The sequence below is a fragment of the Chelonoidis abingdonii genome, chromosome 2 (assembly GCF_003597395.2).
Source record: "Chelonoidis abingdonii isolate Lonesome George chromosome 2, CheloAbing_2.0, whole genome shotgun sequence".
NCBI lineage: Eukaryota > Metazoa > Chordata > Testudines > Testudinidae > Chelonoidis > Chelonoidis abingdonii.
This window is the reverse complement of record NC_133770.1, coordinates 292709076-292729084: the sequence shown is the minus strand read 5'-3', so window position 1 is coordinate 292729084 and position 20009 is coordinate 292709076. Positions and strand designations below refer to the sequence as shown.

Sequence of the window (20009 nt, the reverse complement as noted above, 5' to 3'; positions counted from 1 at the left end):
CCATCACCACGGATCCTTGGCTGTAGACTGCAGAAACCTATCCAATCTTAGAGTGACATCTCATGTCTTGGCTCCAGGAAGGCAGGATGGTGTTCTGTTTTCTGCCTGTCCCTTGCAGAATGCTCTTTCAATTCTTCTGAGTACTGTATCTCCAACAAGAATTGTCTGTCTTCCTGGGATGGTTGGAGAATTCTTTGTGGGTAAGGCTTGATTTTCTGACAGGTTGGGCCGAGCTGCCATCTACACATGTCCCATACATCTCTCCCTTCCCTTGGACCTGCTGGTTCTTCAGAGGTATCTTCCATAGTTTTCCTTTTGAGGACCTGATATTGATTTGAAACTTCTAGCTGTGTGGAATTCCTCCTGCTTCTCTTCTCTCTGGTGGCCACAGTCTGCCTATCCTTGCCTGTCTCCAACCTTGTAGAATGCTGCCATGACCTCTTGCCTCTGGTGGTTATGAACTGCCAGACTTTTCTGACTTTCTCTCTCCCTCCAGTTCCTTAGTGGCCAGCTCCATTCTTCCTTGAAATTGAGGTGTCCCAAATTGTCTAGGAACTCCTCAGCTTCTCTGATTCTCAACAGCATCTCAACTTGCCCTTCCAGTCCAAGGATCTTAATCTCCAGCACAGCCACCAACTTGCACTTCATGTACAGGAATCCCTTCTGTCTGCAGGCAGGAAAAAGAACATGGCACATCCATTACAGGTCACCAGCACTGTTCCATCGCTGTCCATCTTGATATCACATGTAGCGCTGAACCTGGAAGGAAAACCTCTCACACTCCGTTTTCAAATTCTCCTGTTAGCTGCCGCTGTTTGAGGCTCTCAAGTTCACTTACCAAGTGACTTTTTAAACCAAGACTTCCATGCTCAGCTCAGGTCTGCTCCTCAACACCAGGGAGCGATTAGCCACTTGGCTGCCTCTGTCAGGGCTGCCCGGGGGCAGCAGGGGGTAAGTGGAGCAATTTGCCCCAGGCCCTGCAGGGGCCCCCATGAGAGTTTTTTGGGGCCCCTGGAGCAGGGTCTTTCACTCGCTCTGGGGTCCCCGGAAAACTCTTGCGGGCCTGGGCCTCTGAAGCAGTCCTTCTGCTCTGGGACCCGCCGCCAAAGTGCCCCAAAGACCCACGGCAGGGGGTCCCCTGCTGTTGAAGACCCCAGGCCCCTGAATCCTCTGGGCGGCCCTGGCCTCTGTTCGTGGCTCGAGTCCAACTAGCAAGTGACTTTTTATACCAAGTCTTCTCGATTTACCTCAGCTCCTCTTGAAGCTGTTCCACTGTGGATAAATAATTAGAAAGAATGATTGGACCCTAGGTCTCTCACCTGTCAGATTGAGTGCCCTAGGCACCAGGCTTCAGTCATTCCACACTTTCTCTCTCTGGACCAATGACTTCCACTGTTGATAAATATTTAAATAGTTACATACTGCATCATCTGCACTGCCTCCTGAAACTGCTGGGTTTTCTTTGGTCATCTCCCATTCAGCCTAATCTTGTTTACGTTGGCCTGTACCTCTGACGCCTACTGGAATTACAGTATAAAGTGATATCTCTTTTCATTAACGGCCTTTCCTTAGTCACACCAACTATTTTACTGTAAGTATATGTGCCATAAATACAATTTTCTCATGTGGGGAGCAAGGGGTACAGTCAGAGAGAAAGGAAATGTGGCTGAATTGGAAAGCGGGCACAGCTAAGAAAAGAGCAAGGTCAGAATTTAAACAGTAGTTAGGTGTGGGATTTTCAAAAACCCCATGGGGAGTGCATAATGGAGGCTGGGGGAGGCTAAGCCTCCCCAAACCTCATGCCGTCAGGGGAGGGCAGTGGCGGATTTGGGGCCCATGGAAAAATCTCACCCCTCCTCGGCCCTGGGGCAGTGGTATGATCACAGAGCTTTTCCAGTCTCAGGGCCGCTGGTGGTGGAAGAAGGAGCGAGCTGAGCAGGGGACAGGACCTCAGGGCGAAGAGGTGGAGTGGGAAAGGAATGAGGGCAGGAGAAGTGGCGGAATGGAATTGGGGCCGTATGGGGGCAGGGCCATGGTCAAAATGGGGGAGGGACTCTGGGATCAGAGCTCTAGCCAGGGCCCAACACTCTGCTGCTCTCCCGGCCAAGGCTGAGAGCTCAACCCTGCCCAGGGCCGAGTTCTCAGCCCTGCCACTGTGGCCCCAACCCAGCTCCCAGCCTCCCTCCACCCTGGCTGGGGCCATGGGGGGCTGAGAGCAGGGAGCATGGGTGTGGTCTCGGCTGGAGGAGATGGGGCCAGAATAGGGTGACCAGATGTCCTGATTTTTGGGTCTTTTCCTTATATAGGATCCTATTACCCCCTGCCCCCACCCCGAGTTTTCACACTTGTTGTCTGGTCACCCTAGGCCAGAGACTAGGTTCCCCAAGGGGCAGCTTCACCCGTGGCCCATGCAAGCTCTTTGAAGCAGGGACTGTCTTTGTTTTGTGTCTGTACAACACCCCGCACAGTGGGTTGCCGGTTTGTTTACTGGGGCTCTTAGCGCTCAGGACTAGGATGACCAGACAGCAAATGTGAAAAATGGGGAAAGGGGATGGGAAGTAAAAGGAGCCTATATAAGAAAAAGACTCCAGAAGTCAGGACTGTCCCTATAAAATCGGGACATCTGGTCACCTTACTCAGGACACACAGAACCCCCCCCCCGGAAGTACAAGCCCTCAATCTCAGCGACTCTCCGCAGCCAAACCACCAGGTGACCCAGCAGCCTCGGCGTAACCCCGCCCACCTCTCTCAGCCCCTTGGATGCCTCCCACAGCGCCCACCCTCCCCGCGCCTTGCCCGTAGCCTCGTTCTCAGGAGCAACGGCACGGGGAAGCCGGCGAAAAACTCGGGGCCGGCAGGCGCATGCGCCGCTTTGCCGCTCTGTTGGGCAGGTCGAGGCTCTGGGCTGCCGTTGGCGTCAGTTCCGCTCCTCCCCCATTTCTGTGAGCCGAGCTGGAGGAGGTGGAGTCGGTTTCTGGTGGGTCTGTGCGTGTCCCTGCCCTGCGTCGCGTTACCCTGTCCCAGGAAGCAGCCGCCCTCTCCCTCCCCATGCCGGGCGGGGGGATTTGAATTGACACCGGGTCCTGCGGCGGAGGCTGCGCTGTGAGTGTGGACGGGACTGTTAGAGGGGTGTGTGCGCCTGGGTGGGCTTCTGCTGGGGGCGCCAAGCGGCAGCTGCGCTCCGTTCACATCTGGGGAGTCTTGTCCCCCGGGGTCCCCCACAACCGGGGCTTCCACCCTTTTCCTGCTGCCCCCTTCCTCAGTGCTCTGTCCTCCGGGGTCCCCCCCAACCGGGACCGTGTCCTTTTCCTGCTGCCCCCTTCCTCAGTGCCCTGTCCCTTGGGATCCCCCCCCAACCGAGCCCTTTCTATTTTCCTGCTGCCCCCTTCCTCAGTGCCCTGTCCCCTGGGTTCCACCCCCAATCTGGCCCTGGCCCTTTTCCTGCTGTCCCCTTCCTCAGTGCCCTGTCCCCTGGGTTCCACCCCCAATCTGGCCCTGGCCCTTTTCCTGCTGTCCCCTTCCTCAGTGCCCTGTCCCCTGGGTTCCACCCCCAATCTGGCCCTGGCCCTTTTCCTGCTGTCCCCTTCCTCTGTGCCCTGTCCGCTGCCTTTTCCTGGTGCGCCAATCCCCTCCCACTGGAGCCCCTGCCTCTTTCCTGCTGGCTCCCTTCCTTGGCAACTTGTCCTCTGCTCCCTGCCAGCTGGGGCCCCTGCCCTTTTTCTTGTGTCCCCTTTCCTTGGTGTCCCCCCGACAACTGCATCCTTTGCCTGTTTCCTGCTGTCCCCCTTCCTTGGCGTGCTGTCCACTCCTCCCTCATGCTCTTTTCCTGGTGCTCTCAGTGCCCTGTCCCCCTCTCTCCACCAACTGTGGTCCCTACCTTTTCCCTGGTATCCCCCACCCTTGAGGCTCTGTTCCCTGGAGTCCCTCCTGACTGGAACCCCTGCCCTTTCGTGGGTGCCCCCTTCTCCCAACTTAAGCAGCCTGCCCTTTCTGTAGTGCCTCCCCCCAGGTGCCTGGGTCCTGCCCTTTAATGCCCTGTACCCCTCTTACCATTGCCCCTCCTTGTCCCGCCCTCAGTTACTTCCTGTGGGGCTTTCATCGTCCCCCATACTACTCCCACCATAGTTTCCCTGCCCACTGGACAGCAGTGGTTCTGGTCCCCTGGGGTTTGTCTGACAGCTGTAGTCCCTCCTGAATCTGAGCCACTGTGGAAAAAGTGAAATTGGCTGGTCTATTTTGTTGCCCAAGCTGAGGGCAAATGTAGGAAGTAAAGAGCAAAAAGGGTGAAAACTAAACTATAGATGTAAACATTTCCTGGACTGAATAACTCGAGGAAATCTGCTCTCCGCTGCCCAGCCTGACAGTTGCTTTAAACTTAGTGTGAGTACTGGTTTGTAGAATAAACAAACCATCCTTTCCTACACCATTTGCACTCTTGAGCTGCATGTTGGTATCTGTTGTTAGCTTGCCCTGGCCCCTTTTCTAAAAACTCACAGGTGGATTACAACTTCTGCTTGATTTGAACTGCCTTCACTTGAAACTCATCAAGAACAACACTGTCAATGTTAGACAGTCAGCTGAGAGAGAAGTTGAAGTGTTTAAGTAAAAAGGAAAAAGTAATAAGCTGTCTTACTCATGTAATAAAATGTATAAGCTATCATAAAGGTCAAATGGCTGCTGCATCTAAATCACTGCTGTTCTGCACCTTGTGGGACCATTTATCACTGTGCAAAGTAGGTGTAAAATGTTGTCATTCTGATTTGGAAATGTTTTACACTCGCTTTGCACAGTGATAAATGGTTCTACAAGGTGCACCACAGAGAAGGAATGGCAAATCTAAGGTAAGCTGTAGTGCTTCAGTGTAGACGCTATCTACTCTGACAGGAGACCAATGACTGTCTGCACTGGGCGTTAGGTCTGTATAGCTATGTCTCTTGGGGTGGTGTGTATTTTTCACACTCCTTACAAACTTAGCTATACCAATGTAAATTCCTACTATTGACCAGGCTTAGTTGTCAAACGAGGAATACTATACCAGGGTCTTTGGCCTGGTCTACACTAGGAAATTAGATTGGTATAACTATGTTGCTCAGGGGCATGGAACAATGAGGTTAAACCAACCTAATCACCAGTGTAGATGGTGCTAGATCCATGGGAAAATTTTCCAGTCAACCTAATTGCTGCCTCTCGGGAAGGTGGATTATCTCCATGGACGGTAGAAGTTCTCCTGTCAACGTAGATAGTGTCTTCGCTGAAGTGTTACAGTGGCACAGGTGTAGTGTTTGAACTGCAGACAAGCCCCTAAAATTCTGCTCTGAATGTGGATATACTGTGATAAGGGACAGTATTAGTGCTGTCCAGTGGCAGTTAATATAAGCTGACCTCACATAATAGTTTTAATGGATATTTAACAGGGAGCCAGTATAACTTTCTCAAAATAGAATAATTTGCTTGAGTACATAAACTTAATATCAGAAAGTAGTTTTTCAAACTACTCAGCACACATTTGGGTGTTCTATAAAGTAATAATAGAAATCTTTTTTTCCCCTCCAGCATATGTTGTGGTTGCAACCCCAGGTTCTACCTGGATTTGGGTTAAGAATGTAAGAATTGTCATACTAGGTCAGACAAATGGTCCATAGCCCGGTATCTTGTCTCTAACAGACGACAGTGCCAGAGCTTCATGGAGAGTGTACAGAACAGGGCAAATTTGGAGAGCTCCATCCCTATTTTTCCTTCCTGGCTTCTGGCAGTTAGAGGTTTAGGGTTGCTCTGAGGATCTGGTTGTATTCTTGAACACCTTGGCTAATAGCCATTAATAGACCTATCCTCTATGAACTTACCTAGTTCTTTTCTGAACCCAGTTAAACTTTTGACCATCACAACATCCCATGGCAATGAGTTCAACAGGTTAATTGTGCATAGTATGGAAAAATACTTCCTCTTGTTTGAATTAAATCTGCTGCCTATTAATTTAATAGGGTGACCCCTGGTTTTTATATTATAGGAAAGGGTAAATGACACTTCTCTGTTCACTTTTTCAACACCATGATTTTATAGACCTCTAGATCAGGGGTAGGCAATCTATGGCACGCGAGCTGATTTTCAGTGGCACACTCACTGCCCGGGTCCTGGCCACCGGTCTAGGGGGCCCTGCATTTTAATTTAATTTTAAATGAAACTTCTTAAACATTTTTAAAACCTTATTTACTTTATATGCAACAATAGTTTAGTTATATATTATAGACTTATAGAAAGAGACCTTTTGAAAACTTTTAAAATGTATTACTGGCATGCGAAACCTTAAATTAGAGTGAATAAATGAAGACTCAGCACACTATTTGTGAAAGGCTGCCGACCCCTGCTCTAGATCATATCATATAATTGAAAATAATTGCTGTGGGCACTACTTCAGGCTCTTACATCATTTGTGAGCATGAGTCTCCCCTTCACTTGACCCCTCTCCAAGTTTTTAGGGCATGAACTTGTGAGGTGCTTCAGATCATCATCTCCTTTTGTGGGTGCTTAGTTTGTCAAGAGATGTTGAGCATCTTTCAGGATCAAGAATTGAGTTTAGAGGTGACTAAGGGTATATCTACACTACCTGCCAGATTGGCAGGTAGTGATTGATCTATCGGGGATCAATTTATTGCATCTAGTGTAGATGCGATAAAATCAATCCCCAATCGCTCTGCAGTCGACTCTGGAACTCCACCGCGGCAAGAGGCAGAAGCAGAGTCGACGGGGGAGTGGCAGCGGCCGACTTATTGCTGTCCTCACAGCCAGGTAAATCGACCTAAGATACGCCGACTTCAGCTACGCTATTTGCATATCTTAGGTCGACTCCCCCACCAGTGTAGACCTAGCCCAAGTTAACTCTCCTCCCCCCTGAGAAACAAAGAAACAAACCCAGAGTGTTGCAGAAGTAATTAGATTAGTTAGAGGGCAGTAATTTTCCACTTTTTCACTCAAATAAATCTTTAGGATAACATAACTGTAGTCTCTAAAGGCACAGCTCTCTAAACAATTTTATTGTTTGTAAGATGTGTTGACTTGAAATTTTGCAGTCTATATGATAATTTTCAGGATTGCAACTCTCACTCTGAAGCCTACAGTGTCTCTGAGTCAACGTGAAGTGATGGAAATGTCTACAAATATGGTTGAGCTCTTTTTGTTTAGAATATCACCAGGTTCAATCATCATTGGGATTCGTGGTCTGTTACTGTCCAATTTTTAAGTTGTCATTTTGAGAACTTGTGTGCTGTACGGGTGCATTGAGGCACGCATATATTCCAGGCCAAGTGTTATAGACAACTGTGATATCAGAACTAACTTAAAAAACAACGAAGAGTCCTTGTGGCACCTTAGAGACTAACACATTTATTTGGGCATAAGCTTTTGTGGGCTAAAACCCACTTCATCAGATTCATGAAGTGGAAAATACAGTAGGGCAGGTATAAATACACAGCACGTGAAAAGATGGGAGTTTACTTACTAAGTGGAGGGGCAGTACTAACAAGTCAATTCAGTTAAGGTTGAAGTGGGCTATTTTCAACAGTTGACAAGAAGTAGTGAATACCAGGGGAGGGAAAAATGACTTTTGTAGTGCTAATGAGGCCAGTGTAATCAAAGTGGCCCATTTCAAACAGTTGACAAGAAGGTGTGAGTATCAGCAGGGGGAAACAAGTTTTTGCTAATCCCATCGGGTCCCAATCTTTATTCAGGCCTAATTTGATGGTGTCCAGTTTGCAAATTAATTTCAGTTCTGCAGTTTCTTGTTGGAGTCTGTTTTTGAAGTTTTTGTTGTTGAAGAATTGCCATTTCTAAGTCTGTTGTTGAGTATCTAGGGAGATTGAAGTGTTCTACTGGTTTTTGAATGTTATAATTCTTGATGTCTGATTTGTGTCCATTTATTCTTTTGCATAGAGACTGTCTGGTTTGGCCAATGTACATGGCAGAGTGGCATTGATGGCACATAATGGCATATGTCACATTGGTAGATATGCAGGTGAACGAGCCCCTGATGATGTGGCTTATATGATTAGATCGTTTGATGGTGTCCCTTGAATAGATATGCAGACAGAGTTGACAACGGTGTTTGTTAAAGGGATTGGTGCCTGGATTAGTGTTTTTGTTGTGTCGTGTGTAGTTCCTGGTGAGTATTTGCTTCAGGTTGATGAGGCTGTCTGTAAGCGAGAACTGGCCTGTCTCTCAATGTCTGTGAGAGTGAGAGATCATCCTTCAGGATAGGTTGTAGATCAGAGGTAGGCAACCTATGGCATGTGTGCTGAAGGTGGCACGCGAGCTGATTTTCAGTGACACTCATACTGCCGGGGTCCTGACCACCGGTCTCGGGGGCTCTGCATTTTAATTTTAAATGAAGCTTCTTAAACATTTTTAAAACCTTATTTACTTTACATACAACAATAGTTTAGTTATATATTATAGAATTATAGAAAAAGACCTTCTAAAAACGTTAAAATGTATTACTGGCACGTGGAACCTTAAATTAGAGTGAATAAATGAAGGCTTAGCACACCACTTCTGAAAGGTTGCCAACCCCTGTTGTAGATTCTTGATGTGCTGGAGAGGTTTTAGTTGGGGCTGTAGGTGATGGCTAGTGGCGTTCTGTTACTTTCTTTGTTGGGCCTGTCTTGTAGTAGGTGACTTCTGGGTACCCTTCTGGCTTTGTTAATCTGTTTCTTCAGCTGACTCAGTCAGTCATCACCCTACTCTACAGCAAACTTGCATGCAACAGCCTGATTGGTTGTCTGAGGGAGACTGCACATATGGTGGATTACTTGGCCTAACTGCTACCCTTGTGTGACAGCATGGACTTTCAGTAGTTGAATAAAATATCAAAGGTAAAATGTAATGTTTGAGTTCTAGAATAATCTTTGTGATGTACTTTGGTTCTCCTGCACGCTGTTACAGTAGTGCACATCTTTTAGATTGTTTTATACATACATGATCACTGCTTCTGTTTTTGCTTTACTTTGGCACTTGTAAGCTCTTTAGACCAGACCTGTGTCTTTGTATGCGTTTCAATAGTACTTAGCCCAATGGGGCTCTAATCCTGATGGGGGCAAGTAATATGAATATTAAATATAAAATCAATATTTCTCTTTAATTATTGCAGTATTTCAACATGTCTTAAAGATACTGTTACATAAATTTGATATTAACCATGTTATGTAAGATTTGCTTTGTAAATAAATTTATGGGGCATTTTAGCCCTCATAGTTCCAAAAAGGAAGATCTTATTTAAACTTTATGAATTCTTGAATGGTTATAATCTTCGTACTCAGAAGTTGATGAAAACCAATCTTGCCTCTTAATTTCTACATTGTTTTGCTTTTTTGTGAGCTCTTCAAGTCTTTTTTTTTTATGGTAATTTTTTTAAAACAGTGCAATGGCTGTACCAGCATGTCACTAAGATTACCCCTTTTACGTGTTCAGTTTATCTTTGGCAATAGACAGCATAAGATTGCTGCAGAATTAGTAGAAAGAGGAAAGTAAAGCAGAGTATGGTCCCTGCTGTAGGGGTAGTTTAATCTGTAGTAATGTGGTGGTAAAACAGCAATATCTGGAATCACTTTGAGAGAGTTTGTAACATACATATGGGGATCCGGAAGTGTTCAGCATTTAAGTTCCTATTGGAGTCAGCCAGTGCTCAGATAACAGAAAATGTGTGGCATAAAATATGGACAGACAGAAATAAAATCATGTCAGATGGCGAGTATTTTTACGGTTAAAGTTTCCATTATTAAACTGTTTTGCAGGTTTTAGTATGTTTACCATTTCAAATTATGTTGGAATGAAATTTGTAAAGGATGTGCTAAGTCAAGATACCAACTTTTTGTTATTGCCCTAGGTTAATTTATCTTGCTTTTACCTATGTTGAAATGTCTGAAACTCTGACTATATCTTGTTGTATAATAAACAGTAAGATTCCCTCTTTGGAAAGAAGGTTGACAGTACTGGATATGATTCTTTTTCAAACCCCTGGAGACATTTGTAACACATGACATCCTTTACCCTTTCTTCCTTTACCTTTGTCCCTTTCTCTACAGTTCTTTCGTTTTATTTCCTCAGGCATATAAAACTGTAATGGCGGGATGGGGGAAATGCAAAACGTGTATGTAGTGCCATTCTTTTGCAGCAGAGGCAGCATTTTAGGAAAGTCTGATTTTTGAAATATTTCTGCATGTATTTTTGTCATACTAGAAGTTGAGTTAAAAATTTAATATTGTCCATAGCTGATCTCCACTCCTATCTTCTTGCCAGTCTTTGCTCCTTCAGACAACTAGCTTATGGAATGGAAAACAGTTTTGAATAATGCATGTAATTGTTGCCAATGGTAGTACTTGCATAGATAACACTTACTAATTTCGGCCCAGAGCCTGCAATCATTAATGCAAATGCCCTGTTTTATGTGAGTAATCTCTGTGTAGTGAATGGAACTACTCATATGCTTAATGTCAAGCATGTGCATAAGTGTTTGCAAGATTAGGCTCTAAATTAAACGTGGTAACCCATTAAGGGGTAACAAACCAGGCAAGGGAGGTATAGGAAGGACAAGGATAGCAACAAAGTTCATAAGTTATGCTTTAGCTGCATCTTATTCATGGATTTTTATTTCTGAATGGGGCTTTTAGCTGTGTTTTGTGTGACAAAGGGTTTTAGGGTTGAACCCTCGAAGTGCAGACTCGTGAGGGGAGGGACTTTTTGTTTATTTTTTTTAAATCACTCCTCTGATGCTGTGAAAATAATTAATATTTTTTCTTTTTTATTAGACTATAATTGGTGCAAAATGAGTGTTCCTGACTACATGCAGTGTGCTGAGGACCATCAAACTCTCATGGTTGTGGTCCAGCCAGTTGGGATTGTCCCTGAAGAAAACTTTTTTAGGATGTACAAACGAATTTCAACTGTGAGTCAGATTAATGTCCGTGACTCCCAGCGTGTGCTATATATCCGCTATAGACATCACTACCCTCCAGAAAACAATGAATGGGGGGATTTTCAGACTCATCGGAAAGTTGTGGGGCTCATAATCATAACAGACTGTTCCTCTGCAAAGGATTGGCCCCAAACTTTTGAAAAATTCATCCTTCAGAAGGAAATATATGGTTCTACACTCTATGATTCCCGATTGTTTGTCTTCGGGCTTCAAGACGAGGTTGCAGAACAGCCCCGCACAGATGTGGCATTTTATCCTAGTTACGATGAATGTGAAACTGTGGAGAAGAGAATAGAAGATTTTATTGAATCTCTCTTCATTGTACTGGAATCCAAACGTCTTGACAGGGCCACTGATAAATCTGGTGACAAGATCCCACTTCTGTGTGTCCCTTTTGAAAAAAAGGACTTTGTAGGTCTGGACACTGATAGTAGGTAAGTAGCTTATTTTACAACCTAATGGCTTGAAAAATTTACCTGATGCTAACTCGAGGACTAAGCCTATTAAAGAAATGACTGTGGCACCAACACCACCTCTGCCTCAAGGCCTTATCTTCTGTAATGTAAGGGAACTTACTTTATTTACTAGTGGACTATATTTAATTTTATTACCTTGTTAATTCACTTTCTATTCATATTTCTAAATTTAATTTGTAGGACTTATCAAATAGTTTATTAGAAAATAATTGAATAGGTTTGACAGATTCTACCTCTAGATATATTTTTGCTGAATGGAATTTAACTAGCTGTGGAACTGATGAATATTACAAATTAATTTATATCAGGAAATTAGTAAAATTTAATTTTACGTATTTTGCTGTGTAGTATCTGACTAACCCTACTTACTACATCCCTTGCTTTTGTCTTATCTTACTGTCTTCCCTCCACTTCTTTTGCATTCCTATAATAGAACCATGTTCTATCTTTGTGAATTGTCTTCAGTGTTTGTTTCCTCTCTTTCCCTCCTCTATTATCTCTTTTCTTTTCTTACTTTATGTTCTGTTTCCTATTCTTATTTTCTGACTATTCCTTTATTTCTTCTTCCACCCCCACCCAGAAACCTTTCTCTATACTGTACATTTCTAACATCCCATCAGTATTTCCCAGCCATCTCTACCCATGCCTTCCAGACATAGGGTTTGGAAGTTTTACTAGGCACCTATTAGCTAGAGAAATAAACCAGCTAGCCAGAGACAGATGTGAAAGATCTTGGGTGTTTTCAGGGGCAAAACCCAAACGAGACGCTAACCCACAGTCCTTCCAGCTGCTGGGGAAGGGGAGAATGCTGAAACTCTTAACAGGGTACTTTAGCTGTTCAAGGCCTCCTGTTGGTTAAATCAACATTGTGCTATTAGGATCTGATTAAATTTGTAGTCCACCACTAAATCTACTCTGGTGTACATGCTACAGGTTGTTGCCAAGGGTGTGTGTGTGTCTGCTGCTTAGTTACTCTGCATCTCCCTCAGCTTTCTGGCTGGTCCTAGAAGGGTTTAACTGTAGGATACTGAATTGGGGTGCTTTTGCTCAATATTGTCATGTAACTCCATTCTTCATCTTGTGTACAGATAGGCAAATTCTGTAGACACACCCATATAGACCATTCATTACTCTGCTGAAGCCTGTTAGTCTAGGGTGAACATAGCCACTAGGTCGGGGCAACAGAATTCCTATTTTTGAATAAAATAAAGACACGTCTTTAGGAGTATTGTCTAAAAGCTTTCAACAGTATTTGTGTCGTTCCATAGCTTTAGAATAAAGTAACATTAGCTGAGCCCCTTTACACGGTGTATAATGTAATGAAATACTTGTTTCCAAAAGCTAAAGATGTTACGCCAAAATGCTTATTTACTAGAGATGATTATAGTGCAGTCTCAGGGCCAAATGTGACCCACAGTATTCTAAAATGTTAGGGAACACAAACAGCAATCAGTGCACATTTTTTTCGTCACAGAAAGGTGTAGATCCAAGCAGACGTGCATTGTTGCATTTAATTTTCATTTGTTACATACTCTTGAAAGCGAAATAGTTCTTGGCAAGTTGCCAGTGGGACCTTCCACCCCAATCCTGGTGGTGTACATGCTTTGGACACATTGGCTTACAGTTGTTGTAGTATTTTGAGTGCTCCTGCTGCCATGCTGAACCTGATGTAATATATTACAACTCTGCACTTAAAGTCGTCCCGGTTAACATGGTTTTGTTAGGTTTCTGATATATTAGAGAACATACTAGTTTAAAGTTGCACAGTTTTCTATTATAAGGTAGTTTGGTCATCTCTGCCGGGTATTCCAGGCAGGTAGCTGGGTTGCAGTGTAGGGGGGCTTACCGCACTCCGCCTGCCTGGCATTCCAGCCGGGGAGCCTGCAAACTCCAAACCCAGCTCGAGCATCGGGTGGGCGTAACGGAGCAAGAGCCCCACGCCACACTCCTGCTCTTCACCTGGAATACTAGGCGCAGCGGGGCAAGCCCCCACAACCCTGCTCTCTGGCAGAAGCACTGGGTAAGCGGAGTGGGGCAAACCCCATTTCGCCCCTACCTCAGCCAAATTTCACAATCATCATTGGTGAGTACAGTATTAAATTGTTTAAAATTATTTAAAACTTATGCTGTATATGTATATAATATCTTTTGTGTGGTGAAAAAAATTCCCTGGAATCTAACCCCCCCCATTTTACATTAATTCTTATGGGGAATATGGATATGCTTAACATCGTTTTGCTTAAAATAGCATTTCAGGAAAATAACTACAATGTTAAGTGAGGAGTTGCTGTACCTCAGTAGCTTTTAAATTGGTTCAAGCACTGAGTGTCGTTTAACCACAGTGTTTCTGCACTTAGCATCACCCTGTCGTTAAGAAGAAAGTAAGTATTCCAATCTCTGTCATAAATCTTCAATTTAAAAATTACACCAGAAAGACTTGATAAACCATAATTTCCATTTTTTTAGTGTTTTGCGCTGGCATTTTTTATCTGTTGTAAAACATCTGGATTATATTTAAATTGCCCATGAAAGGTATTTAAAAAATTCTGTTCAGATTAGCATTTTGGGTAATATTTTAGCAAAATAAGATATACTGAATAGTTGGAATCTGTGGTCACTTTCTTATGCCCCTTCCAACTGGAACCCTCTACCCCCCCGCTTCATAAATTCTTGTTTATATTTAAGTAAGATAAAGACACTTTGTGCCTTTTTATTCTTTCACTACTTGTGAAAGTGAAAGTGAAAGTCTAACAGTCCTGGCTTAATTCAGAAATAATATAATAAGTATACCCTTTGTGGGCTTCTTTGCACAGATCTTCCAAAGCACTTGGAACCTACCCTGCAGTATTGCAGCTCTTGTAGGCTACTTTACAGAAACTCAGGACTATCACCTATGTTTGAACTGGGCTGAGACCATAACATTAATTTACACTTTTGAGTTAGAGTATTTGAACATAGATCTTCAAAGGTGAAATGCTGGTCCAGTTTCTTCTCACTATTTAGGTCACAATAAAACCTGTCTATAATGTTGTATAGTTCCTGTAATTCACCAGCCAAATGGGAATCATTGTTTAAAGCCATACATTGCAACTTTATCATTTTTTTTAAACTTACAGGGAAAGATTTTTTTCTTTGCTTGAGGGTATGCACACATGATGGTGGAGATGAGTTTAAATGATGAAAGAAAAGACTAACTTTATTGGAATGGTGAAACAAACCATGAGACGCTCTTCAGTACTTCCAGCTGCTACAAACTGATGTGGGAGGGAAAGATGGCCCTTTTACAATGGTTGCGGTTTTTCTTCCCCCCAAGTTAGAACTCCTGTCAGGGTTCCCTCCCCACTCTGAACTCTAGGGTACAGACATGGGGACTCGCATGAAAGACACCCCCCCCCCAAGCTTATTTCTAGCAGTTTAGGTTAAAAACTCCTCAAAGTACCTCCCTTGTACCTTGGATTAGGTAATGCTGCCACTACCACGTGATTAGATAAAACTCAGGGAAAGGACCACTTGCAGTTCTGACTTTCCCCTAATATTCCTCCAAGCCCTACAGCCCCTTTCCTGGGGAGGCTTGAGAATAAACAAGATGAGCGCAAACCCAACTGTGGAGTTTTTTTTTTTGTTTTTTTTTTTTAAGACCATTAAAAAACCCAATCAAATTAAAAAAAACCAACCAGAACTTTATTAGAAAGAGAAGTTAAAAGAAGCACCTCTGTGAAATTAGAATGGAAGATAATCTCACAGGGCAATGAGATTCAGAACAGAGGATTTCCCTCTAGGCAAAACTTTAAAGTTACAAAACCAGGTATAAACCTCCCTCTTAGACAAAGGGAATCACAAGCCAAAATAAAAGTAAGCTAACACATTCCTTCACTAGTACTTACTAATACTAATGGAGTTGGATTGCTTGCTTTCTTGATCTGTCTCCGGCAAGCACACAGAACAGACAGACCGAAACCAGACAAAACAAAGCCTCCTCCCTCTCCCCCTGCGATTTGAAAGTATCTTGTCCCCTTATTGGTCCTTTTGGTCAGGTGCCAGCTATGTTACCTGAGCTTCTTAACCCTTTACAAGTAAAAGGATTTTATGCCTCTGGTCAGAAGGGATTTTATAGTACTGTATACAGAAAGGTTGTTACTCTTCCCTTTATATTTATGACAACTCCTTTTCTCCACTTTCATCTCTTTTTATGGAGACAATGAGGTGTCCTAGCTTCATATAGTTTATAGCTGCTGCTAAGGCCTGAATATTGCCCTGTCTTGATGCAAATGACTGCATTAGAATATTGCCAAATATTGCACAGAGGGATTTGATGCCTCAGTGTACTTCTGATCATTTGGTCACAGATTGTTTAATCTGTGGGAAGTTTCTTTGCCTGCGACTCTCAAACTTGCAGTTACAGTTGAGTTGGCTTCTGTAATGGGTTATCATCTGAGTGCTAGGGAGAGACCCCATACCAAATGAACCCGGTAAGTATGTCAACATAGAAAATATCTCAGCTGAAATTAGTGAGTTACACATCACCAGGATGAAACATGCCAGGGTAATTTTTGGTCATACCATAATGCCTATGTACATTCAACTGAAATAACATTTTAAACCCCTCAATTAAATTAATATCCTTTCAGGCTAGTGTATTTCGTGCCAAACGCTGTGCATTATGAGCTTGGACCATGCTAACCTGGTGACTAGGATTACATGGCCAGGATTAGTGCAGTCATGTTTCACCCAGCTAATAAGGCTCACATATTGTCAAGAAGTAATATTCGCTGCTGAGGTGGATGATTATTGTAACCAAACTGGCTACCTAAATGCAGTGCTTATAAACTAGGGTATGAGTCATTTCATGCTTTGTAGTCCAGAGATGCTAGATGCTGTTGAGAGGAAGGCAGAGTTGAGATCTGTGTCTTCTGGCAATTTACTTGTGTAACTGGTAGATGATACTGTTTTCCAGGTTCTATACTGAGAGTGGTGATATCAAGGGGAACATTACAAGTAGACTTGGCAGAACTTGATTTTTTTTAAATTTCAATGGATAAAATCTGTTTAAAAATAAAAGGGGCTAAAAATTATCAATTTTAAATTTTCATAGTTGGGAAATTATGGGGAAGTCAAATTATCTGACAGACATTGATATTCAAAAAATTAGCTTTATAGCTGTTAAAACACAGATTGTCAACATCTTGTCAAAATATACGCAGTAAATATCCTTAAGCCATACTCTGATATTTCTGAAGCAGTCTTTTTCTTAGTTTGCCTATTTATAAATTTAGATGATCATCAATGGAAATACTTTTTCATCGGTTTGTGTGAATGGTTCTAATAGATGTTTAGTGACACTTACTGATTAAAATCAAATCCTTCTAAGCCTAATTACAGTGTTTGTGTTGGAGAATTAGCTTAAATGGTAAAATGCTTACTTAGCAGATGAGAAATAGGAAGCCGTGGAAAGAAAGATGATCTTGTTGATTACAAGGCATAGGACTGGGAGTCAGACCTTGGTTCAGTTCCTGGCACAGCCTGCCAGCATGTGATCCTGGGCAAATCGGTTAATCCCACTGTACTTTGGTTTCCTCATCTGTAAAATGGGGACAATATTTCCTTAGGTCATAGGGCTTTTGAGGCTTAGTTCATTAATGTTTGTAAGGTACTTTAAAGTCTTCATATGAAAAGCGCTGTAGAAAAAATGTATTTTTATTTATGATGTTCCTGACTGGTTAATGCAGAGAAGCAGAAATCAAAGCAGGTACATGATCTTAAAATGGACTGGAATAGCCAAGAGGAGGGGATGAGTAGGAGCATTAAGGTATTGGTGTATTGGTCTTGTCAAGACTTGACATGAGTGGGGACTACTCACAATGCATAAAGATAAGCACATGTGTAGGACTCAGCAGGGTTGAAGCCTAAGGTTAAGATGTAGACAGGGTCCAAGAATCTGGTAGTGGCAAAAGATATAGCTACTCTGAACAGGAAAGAGGCAGTTGTTAAAAACTTCTGGGATCTGATGCATTTACGATATAACCATCTGTTGACTAGCCAGGAATTCCCACTGGACCAAGTAGGTGGGATTGTGTATCCTTATGAAGAAACAAAAGGCTTTTGAACCTCAGGGTATCAGGGAAGGTGCATACTCAGAGCTCCTGTGGTGGTGCCTCAGCATGCTATGTTATAGACAAGTTTAATGTTCTCTTATCTGGTGTGTTACTGATTGTGTGTAGTACTATGACTGTTTTCAAATCTTCATATGAGATCATTTCTGTTGAAGTCACTCCCTCCTTGGCCATTTCAGACACCGCTGTTTAATAACTTTTTTTTAGGTTTTCCCTGTCTTCAATTTTTTTTTTTTTTTAAAAAGCTAGTATTTCTAGCCTGTTGGGCCCAAATTATTTTAATGTTTAAGTTATTCACATCAACTCAGATGTGTTAGTATGGGCACAATTACATTGTTGATTTTGAACTGATAAGACATCTACTTAGCATTGTTATTAGGTGATGAGAGAGCAAGATCCTATATAGATGTATTGCTTTTCTAATGTTTATATATAGTAGGTGGGATTTGTTCACTGCTCTTTGTCAAACTGTGTGAAATCTGAGTACATGTATACCTGGCTATTTAATTTTTTTTCTGTTCTTGTATATTTCTAATTTCTGTTTTGTTCCTTTCTCTTTTCTTTTTTTTCCCCCTCTCATACTGCCCTGTGAGTTTGTTGTTGGGTCTGAAAAGGTAGGCTGTGATAGATAATATTTTAAAATGAGTTAGTTTTTCATGTGCTGCCTTTCCATTCTGTGTTCATTACATAGTTGAGTATTGCTTGTATGTGTTTGTTTTTCCAGTACAACTAAGAATTACTGCTGGACTGTTGTTATCATGGGTTCACTTCTTTTAGCATATGGCAATTCTATTTGGTGGCAATGCTGGAATTTTTTTCGTAGAATACAAACAATTTGCTGAGATGGCTGCTGACCTCTGGAAGCTGCTTTATTTTGTAAACTCAAAGCAATGAAGCTACTGCCTGTGTTTGTTTTCAAAATTAAAATGTTTTGTCAGTGATGAAAATTAAATGCTGTAGCTGGATTTTTAAAGGCTCAATAATGTTATGAACAGTGATATTTGTTTTTTTTGCATCTAACCAGAATTGGGAATTGATTGAATTTGGTGGGGATTTTTTTTTTTGCAGCATTTTGCATGAAAACTTTGCCAATTCATTTTGCATGTTTTTTGAACCTTCAGTTTTGTTTTCTGACACTTTGAAGAATCAGAAACTCCTCCAAACTTTTTGCTAAATGGTTTGTGATTAAATTTACCTCTAGTTTGAAATGATTTAACATTTTTTTGCCCATTCTGAATTTTGCACATAATTATGGCAGTCACATAGGGCAATTTCAGCTGGAGACAGTAAAATAGGGGTGGAACAGAGCAATGCATATAAGTCAAATGCATGGCTGCAATATATATGCACCATATGTACATAAGATCAGGTGGGGATGGAAGTGGCCAGGACTCTGCCTTCTGCTTCTATCCCCAGAAGTGGTACAGAGGTATGTATTGTCCTGCACATGCCAGCTGATGAGGTGCTTGATGTTAAACCAGAAATGTGGACACCCAGAATAAGGTAAGCTAGTTTGATCAAGGTATTATGGTGGCTGTTAGTGGTAACTGTTTTACTGTGGTAGCAGACAAGCAGTCTGTTTTTCACCAGCACTACACAATGCTCCCAAAACAATACTGATTCTTACTTCTTAAGAGGATTTTGTTCCTTAAAAACGTAGCAGCTACTGCATAAAGATGGAACTATAGTTGAAAGCACATTGTAAGCCAGCCTCTCAGTAGTCAACCACAAAAGATGCAGATTTTGAATGGTTATGTGAAGCTATGAGGTATCCCGTAAGACCATGTATTCATGGGAGGCAAGTTTGTAGAAATTTTGGTGGTGCCCAGAACCTGCCCGCCCCCCGCCTAAGGCTCTGGGCAGGGTTTCAGGGGGGAGGTCTGGCGTGCAGGTCCTGGGCTGGGGAATAGGGTGCAGGCAGGGTGCAGGCTTTGGGAAGGCGCTTGGGTGCTGGGTGCAGGCTCCGGGCTGGGGGATGGAGTGAGTGTGCAGGAGGGGGTGAGGGCTGCAGGCTTTGGGGTGGAGTTTGGGTGCAGGCTCTGGGCTGGTGGTGGGGGTGTAGGAAGAGGTGAGGGGTGCAGGCTCTAGGAGGGAGTTTGAGTGCTGGGTGCAGGCTCTGGGCTAGGGCAGGGGGTGGGTGTGCAGGAGGGGGTGAGAGGTGCAGGCTCGGCTGGTGGGGGTGTACGAACGGGGAGGTGGTGCATGCTGGGGCAGAGGATCAGGCTGCAGGGGAATGAGGGTTGGGGCTGAGGATGATGGGTTCATGATGTGGGGGGGTTCAGAGCTGGGGCTGAGGATGAGGGTGCAGGGGGATGAGGGTTGGGGCTGAGGATGATGGGTTCATGATGTGGGGGGGTTCAGAGCTGGGGCTGAGGATGAGGGTGCAGGGGGATGAGGGCTCTGGCTGGGGCTGGGGCTGAGGATGAGGGTGCGGGGGGTTGGAGAGGCTCAGGGCTAGGG

General features: G+C 43.4%; 1 protein-coding gene across 2 annotated transcripts in view; it reads left to right on the top strand.

Moving 5' to 3' along the window:
- Positions 1 to 2838: 2838 nt before the first annotated feature.
- Positions 2839 to 20009, top strand: part of TRAPPC9 (trafficking protein particle complex subunit 9) — a 908789-nt gene continuing 891618 nt past the window's right edge. Inside the window, exons 1-2 of one of the 2 annotated variants that reach the window (XM_075063274.1) lie at positions 2839 to 3102; positions 10797 to 11397. In XM_075063274.1, coding sequence (XP_074919375.1) covers positions 10814 to 11397 — 584 coding nt within the window. In that variant the 5' untranslated portion in view covers positions 2839 to 3102; positions 10797 to 10813. The remainder of the gene's footprint in view (positions 3103 to 10796; positions 11398 to 20009) is intronic. The other variant, XM_075063275.1, reaches the window with a different exon arrangement.